Raw genomic sequence first — 24915 nt, forward strand, 5'->3', positions numbered from 1 at the left:
ATTAGGCCTTCCATGGAAAAAGGATTGTGTGATGTGCTGGTTTAACTCATTTATTTAGTGTATGGAATTTATGAATGAATTTTCAAACCCAGATGCAAAACCTGTGGCTTCCTTTTTCAGATGCAAAGCTGACTGGTAGTACTGGAGTGCTGATGTATTATTAGACATTTGTCAATCAGCTTTTGGTGGAGGAGGTTGGAAGTTTTGTGTGTGGAATAAAATAATGTTTCAGAAGATGATCCAAAAAAATCCCAGACTTTTCCACAGATGAGAAGCCAGACTGAATGCATACTGTTACAGAAACTGTTACTTCTTAAAATTGCATAGGACAGAACCGTAATAGCTCAATTTTCTAATCCAGTTCTGCTCTTTGTAACTGGAGGGGTTACGTGTTCTCTGCAGAGGTGGCATCACTTCTGGAGAGGGGCATCATAATAACTTCCTCGGCTTATTAACTGAAATACCTGACTTCTTCTGTTCTTCAGTTACAGAATTGCTCATTTTGGCCCATAATTGCTTTAGCTTGACTTGCCACATGGAAGGAATCACTAGAGTTCTCCAAGCAGCGCGGCTTCTCACAGATGAACATTTGGCACCTAATGAGGAGTACGGACTCGTGGTATGTGTCTGGGATGCCGTGCGTGTTTATCGAGACGCTGTACGAAGGGTTCCGTGTACCCGTTAGCAAGTAACTGTCCCTGGGAGTTGAAAGTGGGTGTTTGGTATGGCGTGCACAGGAGATGATCCTGACATCACAAGAAGCTCTTAAGAGGACTTCTCTGGAGAGAGAGGTGGAGATAGTGGAATGGTGAGGCAGCAACAGCCTTGTAAATCAGAATGGGAATGACAAACTAATTCAGCTACTGGTGAAATGTGATTTGTCTTGCCAGGCTGTCATGCTTCTTTAAGTCCTGCCTTGGAAGGACTCCTGAAGTCTGAGACATGCCCACTGTAATGGTGTCATTGCTAAAAGGTTCACTCCATATTCGTACTTGGTAAAACTATGTCCTTTCACCTCACAGTAAAGAAGATGAGGTAGGCTGGTTTAAAAACAAAACCTCCGTGGCTTTAAGGGAACATTGTAGCTGTATCAGTGAGGATGGAGCTCTGGCCTCACGCGTCCTTCTCCCTGGCAGAGCACTGACTGCTTTGAGAGGATTTTTCTGCTTGCTTTGAGCTTCATACTTACACTGTTATTTCCACAGGTTCGTCTTCTCACTGGAATTGGCCGATACAATGAAATGACCTATATATTTGAGCTGCTGCATGAGAAACACTATTTTGAAGTGCTCATGAGAAAGAAATTAGACCCAGTAAGTGGAGGGGTGTAAAAGGGAGAAACTTTCAGAGAACTGTGTGGCTACATCAGAAATGGATATTTACACAAGGTGGAATTACCTGGGGATTTTAATTACTGGGGTGTAGGAAGTGTTAGTCAAGTTTCATGGTAATAAATTAATTCTGGGTTTTATTCTGGTTTTAGTTTAACCAGTTTTTTCTAGTTAGTTCAGTGCTACAACAAGAGCAACGTTGAAGCTTCAAGCTTGAGAAAGTTACTTAAGAGCTTTCATGTCCTGCTTTGGTTTGACATCCAGTTAAGGTTTCATGGGTTTTTTAAAATCATATTTATAGCTTTATTGTAACATAAATGAAGTTGTAAACAAACGTCAGTTTTGACATTTGTATGTAAATAAATAAATGCACAGGTGTTAGTTTTTCTTACCTGACACAATGTAGTTAAGCCCAAGTATGATACTGCCATTGTTTTAAACCAGTATGGAGAAACCTCAGAGTGTAACAATCACTTTTTGTAAAATTGTACGAGAAGAGATTTGCTTGTGGGTACCAAAATGTGAATTAGGAAAAAACCTCTTCAAATCTTAATCTGATACTCCTTCATCTGACCAGAGCGGGACGCTGAAGACAGCTCTGCTGGATTACATCAAACGTTGTCGCCCAGGAGACAGTGAAAAGCACAACATGATAGCCCTTTGCTTCAGTATGTGCCGAGAAATTGGAGAGAATCATGAGGCTGCTGCTTGCATACAGCTTAAACTCATTGAATCTCAGCCATGGGGTGAGTAGAAGCTGCAAAACTGAGAAATACAAGCAAGTTTCTTTAAGAAGGGAGACACGATGGGTAAATGTAGTTTTGATTGCCTGTGTTGTCCTGGTAAAATCCATTAAACTTTTGCTGGCTGCAAGGAGGGTCCTGTTTGCCAGGCTTGGGGCATTCTTCTACTTAACGGTTTATCCGGCTGCTCTGGTATTTTTCAAAGAGGTGAGATTTTTGGCTCTTACCATACTGTAGTGTTCCTGTGGTACTGTGCATGGGAGGAGGTAAAGACACACGCATGTTTTCCTCACTTTCACAGCATGTGACACAGTGGGGTTTTATAGAGGGTGTGTATATAAAGTGTTGGGGGTTTTATGTTTGTGCAAGATAACTTGCGAACATCTAAACTTAGTTCTGTACAGCTGGGAGAATGGTGGGGAGAGTTAGCCAGTACTGTAACGGCAACTAAACCAGAAGCTATGCCAAATGATTTTCTGAATTTATCTGGTAGTAGTCTGTGCTTGTATCTACCACAAATGTATGATTTGGATTTCTTTTCCGTTCTTCTATCACTTGACCAAGTTCCAGCAATAGCTCTGGTCCATTAACTGATGAACAGGCATTGCCATTTCTTTGCACTTTTTTAATATGGGGGTTTTTTCCTGAGTCTTTTGTTGTTTTCTGAAGCAACACAAGCAACAGACTTGGTACCAGGAGGTATTTTTGTAACTAACTTTGTCACCTTTATAAATAATTGGTTATCAAATTTTTTCCCCATTTCAGAGGAGTCTCTTCAGGACATTCCAAATTTAAAGAAACTGCTGATGAAAGCCCTGACTCTGTTTATTGATGCAGCAGAAAGTTATTCTAAGGTAAAATGAGCTGGAATTGTATGACTTTGGTACAGCATTGGGAGCACATTAGGGAGGGGGTGCAGAATCCTGTCCCAGCAGAAAAGGAGCAAGGGAATCATCCTGCTGCGTCAGCTCCGCCGTATCACAGCAACACTCTTGTATCCTGTTCCCTGTTCTGGCTTTAACATCTAGGGTTACGGTTACGTTCTGCGGTTTTAGAGGAGTGACCATGAGCTTAACTGGCACGAATAGAACGATATTATAAAGAATGTTTAAAAACTGGTGTGATTATGATGAAAGCATTTGTGGTGAGCAAAGCTTCATTTAAAACTAACGAAATATGGTTTAATGATAGAACTGCAGTGATCTAAAAGATGAAATACTACTAGACAAGTCTGGACTCAATGTTGCTTTCAGGAATGTTTACTGCTTTCTGCTAGAAACATGCTTCAGAAGCTTGTGTTTGTCTTTGATTTATTGAGTAGGACTCCTGTGTTCGCCAGTCCCTGCGCTGCAGTCGGCTAACCAAGCTGATAACGCTCCAGCTGCACTTCCTCAACACTGGTCAGAGCACTATGCTGATCAACCTGAGCAGACAGAGCCTGATGGACTCCATCATGTCCTTGCCTAGATTCTATCAGGTAGGCTCGGCTTCCTCAGCTGTTGCTTTTTCTGAAAATGCTTGTTTTAAACAGCAGGTACCTAAGCACTCTGCTCCTGCAAGCGTAATGCTCCGCTCTCCCACGTAGCCACCAAGTGCTGTAATTTACCCCACGGTGTTGCTGCAGATGGGATGCAAGCACAGTCCTGGTGCGGGCTGATGTTTGTAGCAGTCCTTGCTGGCTGGCTGCATCGCGCAGCCGGGACCTTCGCCATCCAGTGGTTCTCGTGCCGCTGTGAATCTGCACAGGGCCCCTGATATCTAGTCTAAATTGGCATCCATCATTTGGTACATTTGGAAATGAGAAAGAAAAGGGCTTTTAAAAAAAACACACCCACCCTGACGCCTTGTTCCCTTGTATTTCTCTGTAATACAGCAGCTCTCAAGAACAGCATCAAGAGATGGGCCAAGCAGACGTAGAGTATTTTAAGTATTCTAAGTCTAGGAATGCTTCTGCGCAAGAATAACCTCTTTCCTGCTCAGTAACTCCAGCATCTGTTCCCCCTGCAGGCAGCTATTGTGGCTGAGGCTTACGACTTTGTTCCAGACTGGGCTGAAGTTCTGTATCAACAAGTGATCACCAAGGGAGACTTCACTTACTTAGAAGAATTTAAACAACAAAGACCACTGAAGCCCAGCATATTTGAGGAGATTGCCAAGAAGTAAGTAATTCTGCGGTCAAATCAGAACTTTCTTTTCCCCAGGCTACTTTAGAGGAGCAACTGCATGTTTAATGGCAGTCTTAGTGCTGTTACAAGCTTGCATGTGATGAAGGAGTATATAGGAACTTGAGATCTAGGTTTAGTTTCTTTCTCAAGCCTATTGTAGATGTAGCACTGCATCTACTGTATTTATGGAGCCAGATAATTAGGGTCCCTTGGGGCTGGTCCGATCGTATCTTTTTTTTTTAAATTAATCAATCAGAGCAAACTACTAAAAGAATAAAATGTTTAAGTTGAGCACAACCTCTTTTTAAGAAATTCTTGCAGGTTCTGTAGTTTTTACGGGTCTTGTGAAGCCTTTCTATTTCAATTATACATACAATTCTTTTCAGAGTTAAACAACACCCACCTACTGATGGGGCTTTGAAAAATCTGAAGAAATTGCTCACGTACTGTGAGGATATCTACACGTACTACAGGTTGGCTTATGATAACAAGTTCTATGATGTGGTCAATACGCTTCTGAAGGATGCGCAGACTGGCTGTTGCCTCAATGATATGTTAGCGAACTAGACTCCAGCCTCCCTGGAGCAGAGGCCGCCTCTGACAAGCGCCACAGCTTCTTGCATGGTTAGTGCCGATTCTTTACAGATATTTTTATCAGCTACCTGCTCACACTGACATGCTGCTATATGAAATTTACTCCAGAAAACTGGTGGTGGTTGTAAATATTTAAAATCCCCAAGACTGTGTTAACCTAAAATTGTGTTTTGTATAATAAAACTTACTGTTTCCAAAACACTTGACTGGCACAGCTGATGATGAACCGCAGAGGTCCAGCGGTCCTTTAAATGAGGAGTGCGGAGGATGGATCACCATAGGAATGGGATCTAAACCACCAAAAGGCTGAAATAGAATGTGTGGAATATCCAATACCTTGACGATGAAACACGCAGGAGAATTAGTGCACTCCTTTGAAAGTTTCAGATACGTGCTAGGCTGAGATGTTCTCCCATTCCAGTCTGATTAGACTGGGCTTTCTAGCTCAGTGATAAAGTCTCGTACAACTCTGAACAGCATATACTTAATTTACTACTGTCTTGGAGTAAAAGAAGTGATCAAGTACATATGTATGCTAACAGTTATTAAATTCCAGCTCCTTTCCAGGCTTAGACAGCCCTACTGGGCAGACAGTTGGTAGCGACAGCCTGTCGGGAGTTAGCGCCCAGAGCGTTCTGCCGCAGAGATGTTTTGGCAAGCTGACAAAACACCATTTAACTGGGGAGGGGGGTAAGACTTGGACACTGCTTCAGGCAGAAACCCAGTTTCAGCTTGGACTCTGTACGCTCCCCAAAATAAACGCAGCCTGCGGAGCTGCCAACTCACCCAAAGACACTGCCTCCTCTCCAAGAAGGGGGGTGAGGAAGGCTGACAGCCGACTACAGCATACAGACAGCTTTTAAGTAAAATGAAGCAATGATATCGTATGATCTGTATAAACATTATCCTAGCAAAAATACAATTGCCATAGCAACCCAGTTAATTAGCGAAGAGATGCTAAGTTGGATTTATAGCTTACAGTCTCCTTTTGGCTGCTGAAGTTTTCATGCTAGCAACTGCTGCACATTACAAATATTTACTTGCACAGTATTCACCTCAAATCTGCAGCACTACAAGTTAGACATACACAGGTATACATAGTACAAGTCACAGCTCCACTGATAAATAAATAAAACATTTTACGAAGGGAGGATTATGCCCGAGAAGGACACTGTTTAAAATCCCAGTTCTAGTCAGTCTCAGAAGACCAAATTAGACCACGCTGGCTTTGATCGGTCTAAGTTAAATAATGGCTAGCAAGCTTTTAGCTTGAACTTTGGAAGTTCCTGGCATCTGAGAATTCTCATCCCTGATCCTTTAAAAATCCAGGATCACTAACAAGGGGAAGGATCTGGAAGAAAGCCTGCCTTGCAGAAGCACACGCACATCCCACCCGTGTTGGGAACAAACACTTGAGTAAACTACAAGGTGTAAATGTAGGACTGCTTGTGGTAATGCCAGCTGGACTAAAATAACGGCTTGCACTGATGAGGGCTGCCCCAAGATATTCTTAAGGGAAGTACAAGCCACTGAACTCAGCAGTTCCAGCCACAGAAAAGATTACGTTTGTCACAGAAATGTTTGGATTCTGGGAGTTCTGGAAGTATTTTGTTTACCACCTGTAAGAGCCTTATCATAAGAAACAGCCATTTTCCAAGAGTGAAATCTTGCCCCGCTACCACCAGTTAAGCTGGAAGTCAGACACCAGACCCAGTGACACACGCGCAGCTCGTCTCAGTTTTGCAACTTACCACTTCAAGATACTAGAAGAACTGGTCCAAAGACAGCTGTAGTGAAGTCCTCAATAGTGATTTTTATTAAATTAGTTGCTTTATAAAACATTGCAGATGTCATAATTGTTAACATAACAATTTGCCCAACTGTAGTAACTGTTGCAGTTTGCTAAGCAAGTTGTTTTTGTTTTTTTTCAAATGAAAGAAAATAGCTGAGTTGTGAAAGATCTACCACAACCCATGAGAGACCAAAAGGAAGTCCTGGGTTTTGGGGGTTTTCTGGTGGTTTTTTTTTTTTTCTTTTTTCGTTTAACACTTAAACCAGGCAATTAACTGTTAAAGAATACCCAACCCATACAGCTGCATTAGTAGAAATTTAGATGAATGGAAACTAAACTTCACACTCAAGACACAAGTCTTTCCCCCCCCCCCCCCCCCCCCAAGCAACGCTTTCCTTGTTCTCACCCACCAAGTGTTCCATTTAGATGTTGAGCTTTGAAGTGGCGGGTATCTCCAGTGATGCGTTTCCAGGTGCAGTATCCTCACTCTGAAGTTAGCAGTTCCCCTTCACAATATACTGAAAAACTCAAGCTCTAACTTAAGACAAAGCAATTGTAATACTAAGTGCACACCATGCCCTTGCTGCAAACTGCTTCTGTTCATCAAACAACTCATTCAAGGAGGTACAGTTAAGGCCATGTCACTGAACTGTGCTGGTAAGAATACTTTGCCTCGAAATTCCTTACCAATTTAGTGGCTGTTACTATAAGATCAAATAGCAACAGTTAGCATCAGGATTTTGGGGTTTTTAACTGCAATTTACATAGCTTTTAAATGTCTTCATTCCAACCCCTGACCACAGAACAGGAGGCCCGGTGCTGTGGCACAGACCTGTCAAGAGTTAAAACCACCAGCACAGAGATACTGCAATTTTGATTGTAGCATTTGGCAGAATTTAAAGGAAGAAAAGTTGTGCTACATGTTTAAGGGATTATGGGCAACAGAAAGACAACAGAAGGGGAGATAAATGTCACATGAAGTCTTCAAAGTCTTGTACGTATTCTCCATCGTATCCTCCATAATCGGCCAGGTCATCTTTCATAGTAGCCTTTAAACCACCTCCAGGCACCACACCTTTTTTCTTCTTTTTGGCTTTATTCTGCTTAAATAGGAAGAGCATGTTTACTTTAAAATCCATAGTGATTTGCTATAACTCTAATTAAGAGTAAATGCCACGTCTCTGGGTATGAGCATTCACACCCCCCCATGGTGAGCACACCGCTGACGATTTCTACCCCTGCATTTCATCCACAGTGCGATCTCTTCATAGAAAAGCTATGACGTTCCCAGTGTCCCCACAGCTCCCTCTGTCACAGACTTGGCCATGTTTCCTTTCACTCTATCTTACCTAGACTCTAAACAAGAGGACTAACTACATAAATGCATAGTCTAGTAGTTTTTATGAAGTTACCTACTTAATTAAGGAATGTAATGTGGCTTTTATTACCATAATGGCTGAATATCTTCTGGGGGTGGGGGGTGGGGTGGAAAAGTCCTAAACAAACTTCACAGAACATTTCACAGTGAAGCTCTTCCTTACTGGGTCAGTGTAGTTGTAGCTTTCAGCAGCTGGCCGAACTGATTTACATGAAAAGCCAGGAGAGAAGAGTATAAAAATATCAAGTATACATACTTTTAAAACTTTTTTGGTTCAGTAAGTCGCAGGCTGCTCTCCGAAGTGCGGTTCATATTAAAGAAATTGTTTATCACATTTGCCAGACTCCATGTGTTAACACTGTACCTAAGGTCTGGTGTGCATTAAGGTACTTCACTCACACCTGGGGATTTGGAACCGGCGTGACAGAACCGGCCACAGGAACAGTTTGTGTCCAAGAGGTTTCTCATTTTAGATGTACAAGTTACTCCTCACATGGACAACACTCCCATTTGTTTCCTAACAATCCTCCAATATGATTTAAAATATACCAAGAGTTGCACTACCAGTCATTATCTTCTGCTTGATTTTGTTGCTATCTAATGCTTTGATTAATCAGTGAACTCCAGCCCACCATGAGTTTTAACATAGATGTATGCCATAAAACACATTTTGAATCAGTTAAGCTATTAAATCACCTTTTAAAACTTAGCCTCTTCCTTGCCTATCCAGTTACTGCTCCTTCAGTTTGCATGACAGTGTAAAAGCCCCAGTTATCTGCTATTCAAAATCCCAAACTTTGGCAAAGTTTTAAGTTACCGGCAGACTGGTATTACATTGACACTGAACTCTGAATGGGGATGGCTGCTGTCTTCAGAATATCCACGTCAGCCACTTGAGCTCCAAGACAGCAGCAAATGGAACAAGGTTAGCACACAGGTAACATTTATGTAAGTTAATCAAGCTTTTGCCTGTGATCTCCAGATTCAATCAACTCCTGATGACCTCACACAGTGAAGAAGATTTAAAGCTAAACCAGTATGCGAGGTTAGAATTTAATCCCCTGCTACTGCCTGTAAGAAAATCAGCAGTTCAAGTCAGGGTTAAACCTGTTGCTGTTTCCAGATTAGCCCCTTCAGCGGGTACTGTTACTGCTGCAGAAACACAGAGGTCTTACCTTTTCTTGTTTTTGTTTTTCACTGCATAGTACTGTCAAGGTATTTGTGATCTTTTTCAAATCATCGATTTCCACTACGTCACGGGGTGAGGGTTGGGGGAAGAAAAAGAAAAGGTTGCTCATCAATATTGTTCTTAGAAGGCAGTTACATAATCTAACATCACCATTCTCAAAAAACCAGAAATAAGCATTAGTAGTAAAGTACAGGCAATTACTTGATTTAAATCAGCAAAATACAGACAGGGTAATTCTGGTCCTTACAGTCACAATTATGATTTCAGATGGTCCCCAGTAAGCAGCTTGAATGTGTAGAAGGTAGAACTTGGAAACTGGAAGTCAGTGAACACAGAAGTCTTAATGAGGTGGCATTTGAACAGTAAAATACGGATACAGTAAAAATACTGTAAAATGTATCAAAAGGAGCAGTGGATTATCAATAAATTATTAACAATAAATGCTCCAAGAGGTTGCAAGTCCTTTGCTTTAGGAGATCTGCAGCTGGTTTGAAATGTAAGTTACCAGGTGCCGTCAGCCAGCCCGGCTGTATTTATACAGCACTGAATCGTATCAAGTTACCGCCTCACTGAGCCACAGCGAGTGCAGTGCAGGGGAAGATCTCAAGCAATGAGTTCACCAGAGCAGTGGAAAAAAAATGAGCCCAACTAAGTTAGTTTTATCTCTGTATAGTTACATTTTGAATCCAGAATGATTTATTTTGCAGTCGCAGAATTACATGAACTCAATTGCCAGCCAAGCTGCTCAAGTTATCTGGCTCAGAGAACTGGAGAACTGAATTTTATTATTATTTTAGAAATGGCTTCAAGAAAAACACGCAAGTTTTAGATCAACATAAAAATTCATACTTTTTAAAATGTGTCTTTAACTGATATGCAGAAACATTCTTGTACAGGGAGACAAGCCTTAACATCTGTGGGAATGGAATTGGATACTACTCAGATTTGTTTAGTACAAACTACACAGATCGATCTTGATTGTAATGTTTACTGTAACGGCATGTTTTTAGCCTCGATTCCATCGTAATTTTGGTAGCAGTATATTCTAGGATGTCTTTCACTTAACTTACATGAAATACATACGTCTCGAACTAATGCTTCCAAAAAGCTGGCGTAATGTAACGATTTTTCATACTGTGTAATTTTCTCTTTTAGTAGTTTGCCAAATTCCGTAAAGTCATCTTTTGAAGAGGGATTCATGGCATCTATTCCACAAGTGTTATTTACACCTGCACAGAAAGACAGAGAGGTATTACAGAAAACATTAGCTGTGATCCCTAAAAGATGACAACAAAGGAAACAAGTCACATTGTTGACATTCAGTTCCTCACCTCCGCTGAGACTTGGCAAAGCCAAAGCTGAGGTTTGCTCACCCACTTCCCACCGGCTTCTGCCACACAGGAGCTAACAGCCTGAGTCACTAGCCTGTACAGAGGAGTATTTTGCTGCAAAACTTAGCAATGTGAACCAGCTATTCCTGTTCTCTGGAGCAATGTGCACCCCCTTCCTCTTAAGGAATTCCTGTCATAATTGCTCCTAAGTGCAAAATTGAGTTGGTTCTTTGCACCTGTATTCAATGCACACCCCCCCAAGGGGCTGTACTCTTTCAGAAGACTCACAGTGCAGAATCTTCACTAAGTAATAAGCTGTATAATTCACTATAGTCAAGGAAACACGCTTTCATGTTTGAAGAATGCTGCTATGAATCAGTATCTTTGCTACCTCTGTCAAAGCACAAAACCAGAAGGATCTGCTTTAAGGCTGCTTCATCTCTGCCAGGAAATGAGCTCGCTCCACGAACTGAGCTGGCTTTCCCAACACCCAGCGCATCGCGTGGATTGCCTGAAGTAAAGCATGCGTGAGTTATGCTGTGCCACACTTGTCCAAAGCCTCATTAAAGCCATGTTGTAAACCACCTCCAAACATTAAGAGACAGGGTTTGGGTTTGGTTTTGGGTTTTTTTTAAAACATACTCATCTTTTTACCACAAGTACCAGTATGCTGGAAAATTTAGTCCACCATCTTCTTCCTGTAACCTCCTACCATCACACAATTAAGCAAAAGCACCTTCTCTACTCTGAAGATGCTTCTGTGGTTCTTGCACATCAGCCCTTAGCACCAGGACGTGCCTCCGGTGGTCTGAATTTCAACCCCTCTTTATTCTCAGTAACACAACCTGCAGGTGCCCCCGCTGCCAAATCCTGCTCCGTTCTTCGTGCAAGGTATCCCCCCCACACACAGTTTTATTCAGAGAACACAGCGCTTTTGTGCCGCCGCACACTTACCAAATGTTTCTTTTGCTAACTCAAGGTCTGACTCCTCTTGTAACTTCTTTAGTCGTAGTTTGTCTGCTAACTGTTCTTCTGGTGTAAGTTCTTTATGTTCCTCTGGTGCCTCTAACTGAATTAGAAAATGCATATAGGGAGAAGGTTGTATGTGTTAGCCTTGAGCAGGGGTAGTATGAGAAACCGTGGTTCTCCCAGCGCCACCTGAACAGCTTGCTTCTGCCTGAAGTCAGTACACCTCAAGCATGTACAAACCTGAAAACCATCCCAATGAAGTATAACAATGCTACATTGTTTAATAAATTGTTCATTTTACTAGAAGTGGAAAGAAACACCTTAGTTCTATGTTTCACAACTGCATGTTTTATCATCCGGTGCATACAAAAAGAGATTTCAAGAACTGGTTAAATTACAGAGGAATTAAAGCTAACATCTCCCAGATGTTATTCACTACAAAACTTGAGTTTGTTTTATCAGACTAGTCAAGATCTTTACAGGTCTTGCTCAACCTCAAAATAATAAAAAAAAAATATCAAACCTGCCCTCTAAATATTAGGAGACCCAGAAGAAATAAGGAATTACCCTTTTTTTAAGCTCCTCTTGCTTTTTCTTCTGTAGCTTTTCTTTTTCTTTTATTTTTTCTGCTATTTTCTTTTTTTCTGAAACTTTTGGTTCTGTAAAACATTGAACAATACAGCTCTCAAGAGGTCTACTGATTTTTTTTTTTCCCCCAGCAACTACAGAAACACTAATCAAAGAAAAAGCCACAGCGCTGGGTTACCGGGAGCCGAACACCGAGTTAACAGACATGCTTGTCAAAAGCAAACCCAACCCTATTACATGGGTTTGATTCTTAGATACACTCACGGCAAAACCAGCCTGTTCCGATGCTGCGTACAGAGCCACGTATTACTTCTAAGTTTTACCTTGCTTTATCTCTGTCTCCTTTACTTCCTCCTCTTCCTCCTCATCATCCCAGTTATCCTACAAAATAAGTTTTAATTAAGATTCTGTTACAGATACTTTCCTACTTCTTTAGGTAACAAAGAACAGCAGCTTTCATAGAACCTCTTTAAACGCTCACATAGCCATTAATCTTTCGTCTGGGAGCGAGGGAGTGGGGGGAAGCCGTGAGAGCCGAACGAGGGCACGGCTTCTGGGGGATGACCAAGATGTTCCAGGATCAGTTCTTACCACGAAAAAGGCCGCTTTTATTCAGTCAGGAAGCTCACGTCAATGTAGTTACAAAAGCAAGGTCAGGAACAGTCAGATCACACCCACAGTAAAACCCGAGTTTATTATCATTTCTTGTATTACACATTACAAGATACTGGAATGTCATCGGACACATGCATGTAGTGCAGCCACTGCTGGAAACCGACAGTGCAGCGGAACCATTTTAAACCCCAACACGCTGTCACCCCCCCCCAAAAGACCCCATTCCTTCCCAGATACCGCTCCCTGTGGCCCAGCCCTCTCCCTTGTGCTGGGAAAACCATCCCTGCGGCTGCACGTGGAGCTGTGGCGCACAGGAGAACGCTCACCCGGATCTGCTGCCAACGCAGTGTGCAGCCAGATAAGGCCGCGCTGTGGGAGCAGGGAAAGCAGCAGCAAGCAGAGGAGGATGCAGGGAGCCCAGCTTTAGGCAGGAATACCAACTTCAACAGCCACAAGGCCACGTTTCTGAGCGGTTTTTGACCAGTGACTACTGCCTTTTTATAAGCATAGAAGCTATCGAAAGACTTCTCACAAACAAATCACCTAAATGTTCTCCAACAGCCACCACGTTCTCAAGTGTGTTTTCAAGCAGCCTCAGCTGCGGTGCTCGCAGTAACTCTGCCTCCAGTTTTCCCCTTCAGCGTGTTCAAGATCTGTGGTGGTCCCCAGCTACTGCACTGCGCACCTCACCATCAGCCATCGCTCACTGCCCTCCTTCCTTTCAAAGCCACGTCTCCCACTGTCCTGTACCCAAGTGGATGATCTGTGGTTCAAAATACTGTATCTCATTCAAAGAAATACGAGGAAGCACCATTTTCTTCAGAACTGACCTGCTGATGTCATCTGCAGACTTTGCCAGCAGCAACTCTGCAGTTTCGACAGTTTTCGGGGTAAGGGTTATGGGAATACATATTCTTGTCCTAATGGCACTGCAAATTCAAGCAGGTGGCCTCCGCAAGGAAATCAACACTCTAAAATTGATCTGAAGTTACGTGCAGAGTACCACACGACATACACACCACAAGTTAAAGTCAAGAAACCTCACAGGGTTCGAATTTCTGTTACCTGTTTCAACTCAGCTTGCAAGCTTAAGAGATTACATTTGACAAGACCTAGTTTACACAAAAATCACATGTACGGTCAGCATCTCATTAAAGGTAAGCTTAAAAACCGTAAATCCTGAATTTTGTGATTTTCATCCCACAACAGCAACGCAAGCAGTCATGCAAGCTATTTATTAATTTCTAAGGGTTGCTATGGGCGTGGCAAAATAAAAGACACTGGTGGAAGAACTCAGTATTTCCCTGATCCAAGCAAGGAAGACACCTGAGTTCATCCACCAGCTCACTCGAGTTAATTGGCACTTGTAAGGGATTCAGCTTCCCATCCACATTCCAAGAAGCTGACGTGAATTTGGAGCAGCATTATTTTAGCTCATACCTAATTAAGTTTGTTACACCCACTTATTAAATAGCACTTTTAACTGCTGTATATAGCTCGCTGCCTTATCCCTTGCCCTGTCCTTCACAGACAGATTTTAAGTATTTTACGGTGCCAAACCCCAGAGGAAGGGCACCCCATCCGTGATGTAAAGGTACTCGTGGGACTGAAGGAAACTGCTGCACGTTGTTAGTACATTCGGGAGACTTAACAGAGGGCACATGGGCAAGGACTTCCACGTGATGACAGAGGCACTCCTTCCCTGCAGCAGACCACGTCCCTGCTAGCTGTGCCTGCGTGGGGACAGCACACAGTGGCAGTTTCGGCTTGCGAAGCTGAGATGATGAAGCAGCGTAGGAACAGCAGACCCTCTGGAGGGCAGCGCGAGGGCCTGCCACCTGGCCCAACCTGCCCCCGAGCTGTCAGGTGGGATTTAGGATCTCGACTTTTAACAGAAGGGATTGACGACTGCCGGGAGCCTACCCATGGAGACCACCGCCGCTGGAACCGGGGACAGACAGCCGCAAGCTCAGCGCCATCGGAGAAACGCTCCTGGCAGGACAACCTGCGAGACATCGCCATCTGAGGGTTCGCTCTTCAACTTGGCGTGCTAAGATACGCAGGTCTCCCAGCTACACTGAATACTCTCTCCCTCTTCTCCAACATTATTTTTTTTAAAACAGCAATAGAACATGATTTATATATTGGGCAGGCTTTTTTTTTTTTTACTGGGGGCAGGGTGAAGCATCCAAACATACACCTATTTCTGTGGTTTACAAATTCCAGTGAACTCTCTTGGAGGAAAAGAAAATTGCTTCAGTGCTGTATCTTTGCACTGATACTAAGTAATCGAAAGAGGACATCTTTACTTCAAAGTATTTCAGCGCTACTTAATTATGCATAGACTCATGGAATTGTTTGGGTTGGAAGAGACCTTTAAGACCATCAAGTCCAACCATACACTGTGAACAACTAAAATAATGCTATTAAAAACACCTTCCATTTCACGTAAATAATCCCTTGATGACAGCAGGTCTCTTACAATTTCATATGCTCCATCACATGTACCTTAAAAAGTATGATAATGCAAATTATTTCCCCCCAAAAACCCAGAAGACATGATTGGGAAGTGACAGGTACTCCAGCATCTGAGATTCCCAGCTAAACCTGAATGCTCTCCTTCAAAGAGAAATGCCTGCACCATGGGAAAGGCTGTTGCCTGGATGATAACAAGCGCATCTCCCAGCTTTGGCTTTGCTAAGCACAGAATTGCCCAAGAGTAAATAGATGAAAATTCCTTGGCAGGAGGCCCGTCTTCTGGGAAACTGGTGTTCTGGGTAACACTGGAGAGGAGTTTTGTTACTGATGAAGATGCTAATTTTAAACCTGAGAAAGTGGAAGTTTCCTAACTTACCAGTTACTTTAAGTTCCTCACTAAAAAAATCTTCCAAAATAAACTACAGAATCTGAATACACAGAACACATTCCAGCCTTAAGACAAGCTCGTGGTCAGAAAACACTTTGTGCTTCTCTTTTAGACCACGTAATTTTCCTTATGCGGGTACTTCCCCAAGGCAGACCCTTGCAAACAAGGAATCTAGAGCCTGAGCACCCACCTCCCAGGCTCAGTGCTGTGATTCTTGGTGTTTCTACAGGAAAAGCAGATGGAAGTAAAATAAAACAGCTTTCTTTGCTGGACCTGTCCTTCCCTCTAGGTGCAGCTCCAGTGCTAAAACCCATAAGCTCGCGGAAAGAGTTAGGTAGTTGCATTCTTATTACATGTGGGAAAGCTCTGTTCCTTTACTAAAACGGCCACAGAAAGCGCAGGTGCCTTCAAGAGAGTAACACTTCAGAGTCCGGCTCTTGGACACACTCTACCACATCAGAGAAGTTTCTCACTTTCAAAGGAAGGAGGAAAAGCAAGCCTCACAGAACCAATGAGTCCAAGATACCCGTGTATATATACACTTCTGTAAGTTACATATATGCATATAGTTACATGCCAACCACACTCTTTACAAACGACCGTACCTACTGTATACAGAGATACCTTTACTTATTTTGCCTGCTGTAACGCGACACCTATGGTAACTATAAGGTGTGGGTGTTATTAAATTTAAGAAGGAAAACGGACAGCCTGTAACTCACAAAAATTTGTTACCTTTTTTTTAAAGAGAAGATGAACTACTTTTTTCATACTATTTATAAAAAGAAAACCACCCTAAGCTCCAAGGAGTGTTGGTGTTTTTGAGATTCTGAGACACGGCCAGCAGCCTAAATAACAAACGCAGCCAGTCGTCACCCAGGAAACAGCAATACTTGATTCCAGAAAGCTTCAGACTTGTGACCATACTAGAATGACCAAGTCACCTCCGGAGATTGCCTATCACGGTATCTCAGCAGCTTCATTTGAAACAAAAAGGTCTTTCTCAGCTGACCTATTTCTGTTCCTTACATTCATCAAGCACGTTCCTTCTGTGTTCCCTGGCATCATTTTGCTTACTGTCCATACAAATGCGAAGCAAACTGAGGATTCTGGGGCATTCGCCACTCAGTCTCCCGGCTTGCTATGGGACAGCTGGAACTAGGTAGGAGAAAACAAGCTTTTAAGGAAAGTCTGCTTTCACAAACATCAGAAATGAACATCCGCATGTTTTAATCCTGATTCAACACAGACGTCACTCCGAAATACAGTGAAAATTTGTCTCAAATAGTGCCTTAAGTAAATGCATTTTAAGTGATAGGGGCACTACCAAATCTGAAACCACAAAGTAAGACTACTGTACTTTCCAGCTGTGGCGGCGGGGGGGGGTGTGTGTGGGGTGTGTGAAGGAGGAGGAAAAAGGGGTGGAAGAGCCATGCTGCTAGAACACAGTAGTTTCTGGTCAACAGCAGAAGCACGAACACAGCACTGCTTTCTTTAAAGCCAGTTCTAACGTCTCAGTGCACCATACCCACAGCTCCGAATCTGAAAGGCTACAGGGGGAAACCAGCCGGCCCCAGACAAGCACTCAGAAGCCTGGCAAGCAGCTGGGGAGCAGCAGGTGGATCCCCCGAAGAGGAGATGCCTCTTCAGGCCTGGAAAGCGCCCGCCTGCCCCCCGGGGGGCCGCGGGCAAGCAGCGGGGGGGGGGGGCGCAGGGCAGGGGAGCGCTCGGGCTCTGCTCCGCGTTCTGGCGTTGCCGTCTGAGGCCGCCCGGTGCCCTCCCGGGGCGCCGAGACACCGAGGGCCGCTCCGGCACAGGCCGGGCCGCCCCGCAGGGTCCCCCCCGCCCGCCGTGGGCCCGGCCGCGGCCCCGCGCGTCGCCGCCGGAGGGACGAGCCCGGCCCGTGAGTTCCCCTCACCCGCCGGCCCTGCCCCGGGCCCGGCCCCACACACGCGGCACCATATGGCAGCGGCCCGGCCCGCGCCCCGCCGCCCCCGCCAGCCCGGGGGCCGCCACGCCGCCCCCGCCACACCGCAGGGCCCGGCCCGCGCCCGCCCGGCCGCACCTTCACGTCGTCCTCCTCATCCTCGCCGGCCCAGCGGTCCCCGGCCACTCCCGGCACCAGCCGCTTCGCCACCGGCTCCACCACCTCGAAGCTGTCGGCGTCTGTGGGGGAGAGGAGAGCGGGTGAGCGCGGGCGGGCGGGCGCGGGCGGGCGCGGGGGGGGCCGCCGGCCGCCACCTACCCCACGAATCCGCCGCCTCCGCCGCCATCTTCCCCGCCGCGCCGCGGCCGCCGGCGCTCGCAGCAGGAACGGTGAGGCGGCCGCGCCAGAGCGGCCCCAGCCAGCGCCGCGCGCGGGGCACGCCGGGACGGCGGCGGACTCAGCGGGGCGCGCGCTCCCCGCCCCCTCCCCCAGCTCCGCCCGGCGCGGGGCGGGACGGGGCGGCCGGGCGCCATGGCGGCGCGCTGGGCCTCAGGGGCGGCCCGAGGCGGGGCGGGGGGCTCCCCTCAGCCCCCCGGGCCCCGTAGGTGCGGCGCCCTGCCCCGAGGGAAGGCCCCCTCGGCGTATCGCGGAGCGGCAGCCGCGGTGTGCGGGGAGCCGCCCCTGGCGGGCCCGAGGCCCAGCGCTGCCGCCCCGGGCAGGGCCCTCAGTCCCCGGCCGCGGTTTCTTTCCCGCGGTTGAACGTGCCCGCACAGGGGGACTAAAGCAGCGCTGTGCCCGCAGCCGGCGTTAGGGAGCCTGGTACTTCCCTCTGAAGCAGAGGGCGTGAGCCGTGTGGCGGTTAAGGGTCTCTGCGTGACAAGGATCTCTCCCGTGCCGGGACCGCGCACACGCTGCTACACCTCGCGGGCGCGGTTCAAGCAGCGTCACTGCTCCGGGCGAGGAGGCCGGCAGCCTCCGAACACTCCGCACGCTGCTGTACCGAGAGCCCGCGGGGGCGGCCCCCAAGCTGCAAACCGCTTCCCCCGGAAAGGCGAAGCTTGGGGCGCTCCGGGCTGATTCCTCACACCCTCTGCAGACGGCAGGGCTTTAACATAAATAGACCATCGTCACAAAAAATAGCAGCAGCTTTGGGAGACTAGCCTCAGACGGAGTGAACTTTGCCAGCTGACGCTTCAGCCACTGTCCCCTGTTCTCCTGGTCCTGTTTGCTTAGGCCTCGTCCTCCGATGCTGCAGACAGGCCGGTCTACAGTGGTAAGACACTAAGTCTCATTCAGAAGCTCGGTTTCTAGGTATCAATTCTAGAAAATATGCAATAAACAGACACAAAAATGGAATATAAAGGCATAGAAAAAAGGAGGAAATAGTTCAAGACTTTTCTTAAAAAAAGTGGAACATCCTATTAAAGTATGTATCAGGGAATTCATCTAGGAGTTAACCTGCATACCTGGTCTGAATTTATTCCCTTAACTTTGCTGCCGTGTCTCCTTTTTTCCTTACAGAAGAAAAAGCAAGAAGCAACTTTTTTGAAGATTCCTTTACCCATTAAAAATACTAATGCATGATTCAAACAGAGCAAAAGGCAAAGGCTAGGAAAACACCCCAGCTGTCGACTGCTAAATTTCCTTAGCTGACTTCCCTTCAGCTGACTTGGATTCTTTTCCTTTCTTAAAATGCTGGCAGTACTGGAGTTAAATGTTGCTTTTCGGTCAGTCCAGAACTGCTTGATTCTATGCACATGGCTATTTTAAAGTATTCTGGGATCTGTGTTACTTAATATTTAGCAGCAGCAGCACCACGAAGGTTAGTATCATCCCATTGACATACCTCAACAGCATCCCTCTCAGTCCCTTGCAGAGGGACTCACATGTGCTACCTCAGGAGCACCGTTGTGCCATCTTGGATGTAGTTTTCCCAGGAGCATCGTTACTTCTGTCACAATGTAGAAATAACTTTTAATTGATAGAGACACTGGAGACCGAACAAGAAGCAAGAGCCACAAACCCAGAAGTTCCACCTAGCAAGGCCCCTGCCCACCTGAACACTGCTCTGCCTTCAGCTGTTTTCACTTCAGAGGTCAGAGTCCCAGGTGCGGACCATGCTGCCGCGGCCGCTGGCTGCAGTAACCCACCCGGCAGCGTGGCAGAGGCTTTCAGGCCGGCTGCATTCGGTTGCCTCTTACGGTCCTGCTGGGAATGTGTCATGCATGAAATGGAATGGAATGATCCTGTGGCTGGGAGGGAGAGAGAAAAAAGAGAAAAAAATAGGTGAAGCCTGATGTTGCATTAGTCTCCTAATTCTCTAAGTAATAGGATAGACGTGTAGTAAAGGTAGTTGATGACTTAGTAATTTCCTAGCTTTCAGGTTCATGATCATCCGGAAGAAACATGGGTGAAGGGCTGCAGCAGAGCTACTAGCGACAGTCTAGCAGCCAGAATGCACTTCTACAATTTATCCACATGATGCTGCTTAGGGTGTGGTTTTTCAGGTCAGATCCCTGAGGGATTGTGGCCCTGTGGCCACCAGAGAAGTGTAGGTGAGTCCTTCACTAAAAACTTCAAAGGCAGTGTCTGACCTTAAGCAAATGGGGCGCAAGTGTAAAGACCACCTACAGGAATTAAGTGCCCAAAAATACAAAACTCGGTTCTCAGACCAAAGGCAGGCTCGAGGGATGGACGGGCAGTAGCCCCCGGACACAAACCCAGCTGCAAGTCACCACTCTTCTCCAACCTCCCCCCCACCAAGCCCAAGGAACTTTTTATTTTGAAATTCTCGGGCCGGTCTTGTTCCTTCAGACAGCTCGGCCCACAAAACCAAGGGAGAGAGACCTCGGTGCCCCCAGGCGCTGGTTCAGGCAGAGGCAAGCAGACCTCTGTCATAGACCCCATGACGACTGATGCTCCGCATTGTTTGGACATCGCTGATGGGGCAGGTTAGAAGTGGGGGACACCTTTATCTCGGGATTAAACAAAGCCATGATGTGCCTGGGGGCTACAGACCAGGCCCCCCTGAGCCTCCTCCAGACAAGCTTTTTGGTGGCGTTTCCTTCTACCTTGTCAAATAACTTCAAATATGTAAACACTGGAAACAGTAACTTCTTCCAGTTTACTCACTGCCACCTCCCAACTCTGATTTCTGTGACAATCTGAGCGATTAAGTGGAAAAGGAGGATATATTTAGTCTGAAGATATTTCAAACACCTGTCTTTCATGTAAGAGGAATGACCTATGATACTATGATGTTAGCTAAAAGAAAAATATGTCTTCCAAATTTATCATCCTTTTTTTGTTGTTACCCATTTACCAGGCAATATAAATAACAACAGAGATGTAACTATGGATCAAATAATGTCCTAAGTTACGTCCTCACAAGTCTACACAGAGTTTCATAAGCTCGGTATGCTATGAGGATAATTATGAAACTGGCAAGAACTGTGCAGTGATTTGGAACATGTTAATTATGAAAATACTATGTATTTACACAGCACATTTAAAGTAATTTAAACAGGTGGATTAAAACAGTTAAGTATTACTCCCATTGTATAGATGAGGAAACTAAGGCACAAAGAAAATTTTTTTTCCGATTTTTTGGTGCTCAGTGCAGCTCTGAGTCAGAGAAACTACTGCCTTCCAGGAAAGCAAACAGTTCTCATTTTGAAGAAGTCCAAAGGTTTCTGCTTAGAAGGAAAAACTAATAAAAATGAGACAGATTGGGTCTTGTGGTCATTTTACAAAAGATATCCAGTGGAACGTGTATCACATATTAAAAATCAGCCTCAAAGCAAGACCATCTTAAATGAATCTGCTGTAACAATCGCAGTACTTAAACCACGTCTATTTTTTTCCTTATTTGGCCTCCAGTATCCTTAGCTTTTAAAATACATACACTTCTCCTTCCATTTTAAAGGCTGAAAACTGACATGAGAAATGTCTTGCTTTACAGAAAACACAGTCTTCAATGAAGGTTATCAGCTAAAAATCATAAAAACAGTAGCCAGAGCATAAATATTTAATATAAATCTTTATGATTCTATGTACTAGAAATGACTGCAGAAGAAACACAAATCTGTAGAACATGAGTTCTCTTCCAATTGTATTTTACAAGACTCAGCCTATCGGTACAGTGACATTTTTGCAAGTATCAAAAAAATAAAGCAAAACGGTATTACATTACACAATCAAGCCAACCAAAATAGCGATGTGCTTCACAAAATCTATACGAGTTAATCATTAGCAGACCATCCTTGCTTGCTTCCAAACAAAAACACTTGCTGCCAATGTTTTAGGGTTTTTTTTTATTATTTCTTTTTTACAAAATTATGACTGCTAGCTAAGAAAATGATGCTCCTATGCTACTTCTCATCAGCCATTTATCAACTTGTTCAGGATTCGATTTAAGTATCAAGAACCTAAGATGCAAATCTGAAATCACGTGGGTTTGGTGTGATCTAATCTTTGAGAGCAGTCCTTTAGCATCCTCAAGACACACCACGACACTGTTCTCCAGCTGAGTGAGTTTAATGCAACAATCATTTCCCAGAAAAACTGTCTTCTCGTGAACCTTCCCTCAGCTTCCATTCCACAGCAGCTTTAACTGATCTAAGCCGTGGAGCCCTCATTGCTGCAATCTCACTTTTGCCTCTTTTATTCTCCCATGGTTAGTTTTCAGGCGGATCAGCTCCCAGCACAGGCTTACCACGTGGCTGCGCGAGAACCAGCGCGGGCACAAGGAAGCAGGTAAAATGTGACCCAGGGAGGGATGGAAAAGCAGGAGAGAAAGCCTCCCGGGCTTTCTTGGCAGTCATCACATTCCAACTTCACCCTCTTTGCAGAATGGATTTTGAAGTCCCTTTTCACTCAAATCCTCAAAGCAATCTTCTTGCCTGAAGATGCTGACGAAACGTGATGGATTACCGCTCCCAGGAAGAGGCATTTGTCGCATGAGAACGAAGACGTTTACCTCATTCTCGGGAGGCGAGGGCCCCAGCTAGCTGTGCGCTGCCGTCTGCTGCTTGCTGCACTGCCTGTGTGACAGCGGCTGCTTTATATCTTCTTGTATCCATCCTTAACAATGAGGTTAAAGAAGTTTAATGGCCTGAAACATGGAAATGGCATGACTGCAGATCAAAGGTACCGTCTGTCCTCTTTGCCACGTAGATCCATAGAAGTCCTTTCACCAGAAAAATACTGCCTGTGTAACTTAATGCTCTACTTGGAGTGGAAGACGTTATTTTAATGGGGTAATTTGTTTCTCTTGGCACCTGCTTGAAGAAACTTGTCCAGCTGAACTGATATCATACCAGTAGGTATTGTCCATTTTTTAAACTGACAATTTTTAAAACTGACAATGGGTGGTGAAGGTTTGCTTTTTGGCCTTGTCTTCTTGAATTCTATTAAAGTTCTAATTTAGCTCTCCGATCTGTGCAAGCATTAATTTCACGTTGAGATTTTAGCTTTGCCAAGGTGTGCGCTCCAAGTCCTTACAGTGGAACATACCAGGAGCCCCGCAGCAAGGGGACGGAGGAAGGCACGGTTCGCTTTTCTAATTCCCCACGCTTGGGCGTACTTGGTGCTAACGCAGTCCTCGCTCAGAAGTGAGAGGAATGACAGCAAGGCTCACACGACTGGTTCAGCAGCCACAACTCCCTGCAACGCAGGCATCTTATCACAGGCAGAGGCTTGCCTTAGTTTCTGTATATATGGTGAAGTTATGAGTCTCATCATCTACTTTAATATACTAACGATACATGGTTGATACAAGTTGGTTTAGACAAAGAAGAATAAAAGATACCATTTGCAATGCAATGCTATAAGGAAGCCAGAACCAGGAGGAATTATAAAGGAGCATGGGTATTTACTCAGTAGAGTCACAGTATCTTTGTGTTACTGGGCAGCCTGCCTTACGGAGCGAGCAGGCTGCACTGCTAAAGGCTGTTTCGGGCTGCGGGCCCACATCACTATTCTGCCGGCGGCAGACGTGCTATGAGATTTGCACCCACTCCATCTCCTCATCTGCTCCTTCCCGGTCCCTTTCCCCACTGGGGCTCGATGCTCTTCCAGCTGCGCCAGTCCAACCACCAGTACGATTGCCCTTGAACTCGGACGCTGGGAAGAGCTGCGCTGGGGGAGGGGAGACGATGTGCCACGAAAATGACGCTTGCTTCTCACAGCAAGCGAGAGCAACTGCCCCGCCAGCTCTGCTGCCAGCGGCAGACTGACCCGGCAGCGCTCCTGCCGGCGCTGCGTCCTGCTCTCCTTCAGCACAGCGCTCGCACACCTGATTATCTTTGATAACGCATTTCAGTGCTTTGTTTAAAGAAGATAAGTCTCCTTAGCATGCCTTTGGTTGATACCACTCTTGGGAGATTCTTTCATCATGTCTTGAAACATTCAGGCTTTCTGATATATCTCAAAAATAATGAAAAAATGTTTTCCTACACAGATGGAAGGTGAAATGAATCAAAGGTGGAAAGGAAGTCAGTAATACCAAGGTGAATGCTATTCCAGCTGTATAGCAACTTAAGGAAAACAACCAAACAAAAAAGATTGAACATGTATTGCCAAAATAAGTATGAAAGACGTTATTTTGCTGTCAGAACCAAGAATGCTTAAACCTAGAACAGAATACATATGGACATGTAAAATTAACACATGAATACCACGATCAAGCGAAAGACCATAATGAAATCATTAAGAACTTTGGAAATAGGATGTTGCGTTTTCTAAAAATACATAAAATTGGAATAAATGATACAGCTACAAGATTAACTGCTTAATTCTACATTCAAGACTCGAGTAATGCACATAGTTGAGACCCCCCCAGTTATCATCGTCAGTTTTGGTGTGCACAACTTGATCCAGACTCACATCTGAGGAACAGTTAAGTCTCACCCTCGAGAGTAATGAGACGAAAATAAAACCTGCTGGATTATAACTTTGCTTCATGCAAAGATCGTTTGTGTCAGAAGTGATTGACATTTTTAGGAACTTGCATTTTCAAGAAGGTAGACTCATTCTGCAAAGAAAGTTCAGAATGATAAATACCAGACTTGCAGCACATTAAAATATTAGTATTTAATATGTTTACTAAGCAGTCTCCGTTATTTTTGTTGTGCATCTATGTAGAACTAAATCCCTCAATTTACATTTTGATTTCCCTCACTGATCTGATCATCACAACACAGATACAGCTGTAAAGTGCAATGTATGCTTTGGTCTCCTTAACTAAAGAAAGCACTTTTAGAACGGTTTTAGCCAAAGATAGGACCCACGTGTTTAAGGACATTCTTTGAACAGATGATCATCTCTTTTTACAGTCAGAGAAAAGCTATGAACTACTTAACAAAACTCGTTTCATTCTGGTAGACTACTGAATTTTAAAGCAGTTCTATTATGTCAGTGACTTGGAG

General features: G+C 44.9%; 2 protein-coding genes across 3 annotated transcripts in view; one reads left to right on the forward strand and one right to left on the reverse strand.

Moving 5' to 3' along the window:
* Positions 1-5034, forward strand: part of SPG11 (SPG11 vesicle trafficking associated, spatacsin) — a 35330-nt gene extending 30296 nt beyond the window's left edge. Inside the window, exons 34-40 of the mRNA XM_056347838.1 lie at positions 486-619; positions 1206-1313; positions 1909-2077; positions 2840-2928; positions 3396-3551; positions 4082-4233; positions 4626-5034. Coding sequence (XP_056203813.1) covers positions 486-619; positions 1206-1313; positions 1909-2077; positions 2840-2928; positions 3396-3551; positions 4082-4233; positions 4626-4806 — 989 coding nt within the window. The 3' untranslated portion in view covers positions 4807-5034. The remainder of the gene's footprint in view (positions 1-485; positions 620-1205; positions 1314-1908; positions 2078-2839; positions 2929-3395; positions 3552-4081; positions 4234-4625) is intronic.
* A 1592-nt stretch (positions 5035-6626) lies between these two features.
* EIF3J (eukaryotic translation initiation factor 3 subunit J) lies at positions 6627-17966 on the reverse strand. Of its 2 annotated transcripts, none has more exons than XM_056347846.1 (8): positions 17807-17966; positions 17627-17727; positions 12404-12461; positions 12060-12151; positions 11478-11592; positions 10263-10421; positions 9179-9252; positions 6627-7725 (listed from the first exon to the last, which is right to left on the reverse strand). In XM_056347846.1, the coding sequence occupies exons 1-8, from the start codon at positions 17832-17834 to the stop codon at positions 7597-7599; spliced, it is 756 nt and encodes a 251-aa protein (XP_056203821.1). In that variant the 5' UTR covers positions 17835-17966; the 3' UTR covers positions 6627-7596. The 2 variants fall into 2 exon arrangements, with proteins under 2 accessions (XP_056203821.1, XP_056203820.1); XM_056347845.1 differs by having other exon boundaries at positions 6627-7728; positions 17807-17965.
* Positions 17967-24915: the final 6949 nt, after the last annotated feature.

The sequence above is a fragment of the Falco biarmicus genome, chromosome 7, assembly GCF_023638135.1.
Source record: "Falco biarmicus isolate bFalBia1 chromosome 7, bFalBia1.pri, whole genome shotgun sequence".
Lineage (NCBI taxonomy): Eukaryota > Metazoa > Chordata > Aves > Falconiformes > Falconidae > Falco > Falco biarmicus.

Excerpts from the sequence above, each read along its gene's own strand:
- EIF3J (XM_056347845.1), bottom strand. The coding sequence starts at position 17,834 with ATGGCGGCGGAGGCGGCGGATTCGTGGG. Across the intron at positions 12,462-17,626 it reads ATGAGGAGGACGACGTGAAG|GATAACTGGGATGATGAGGA; the intron begins GTGCGGCCGGGC and ends CTTATTTTGTAG. Across the intron at positions 11,593-12,059 it reads AAGAGGAGCTTAAAAAAAGG|TTAGAGGCACCAGAGGAACA; the intron begins GTAATTCCTTAT and ends TTTCTAATTCAG.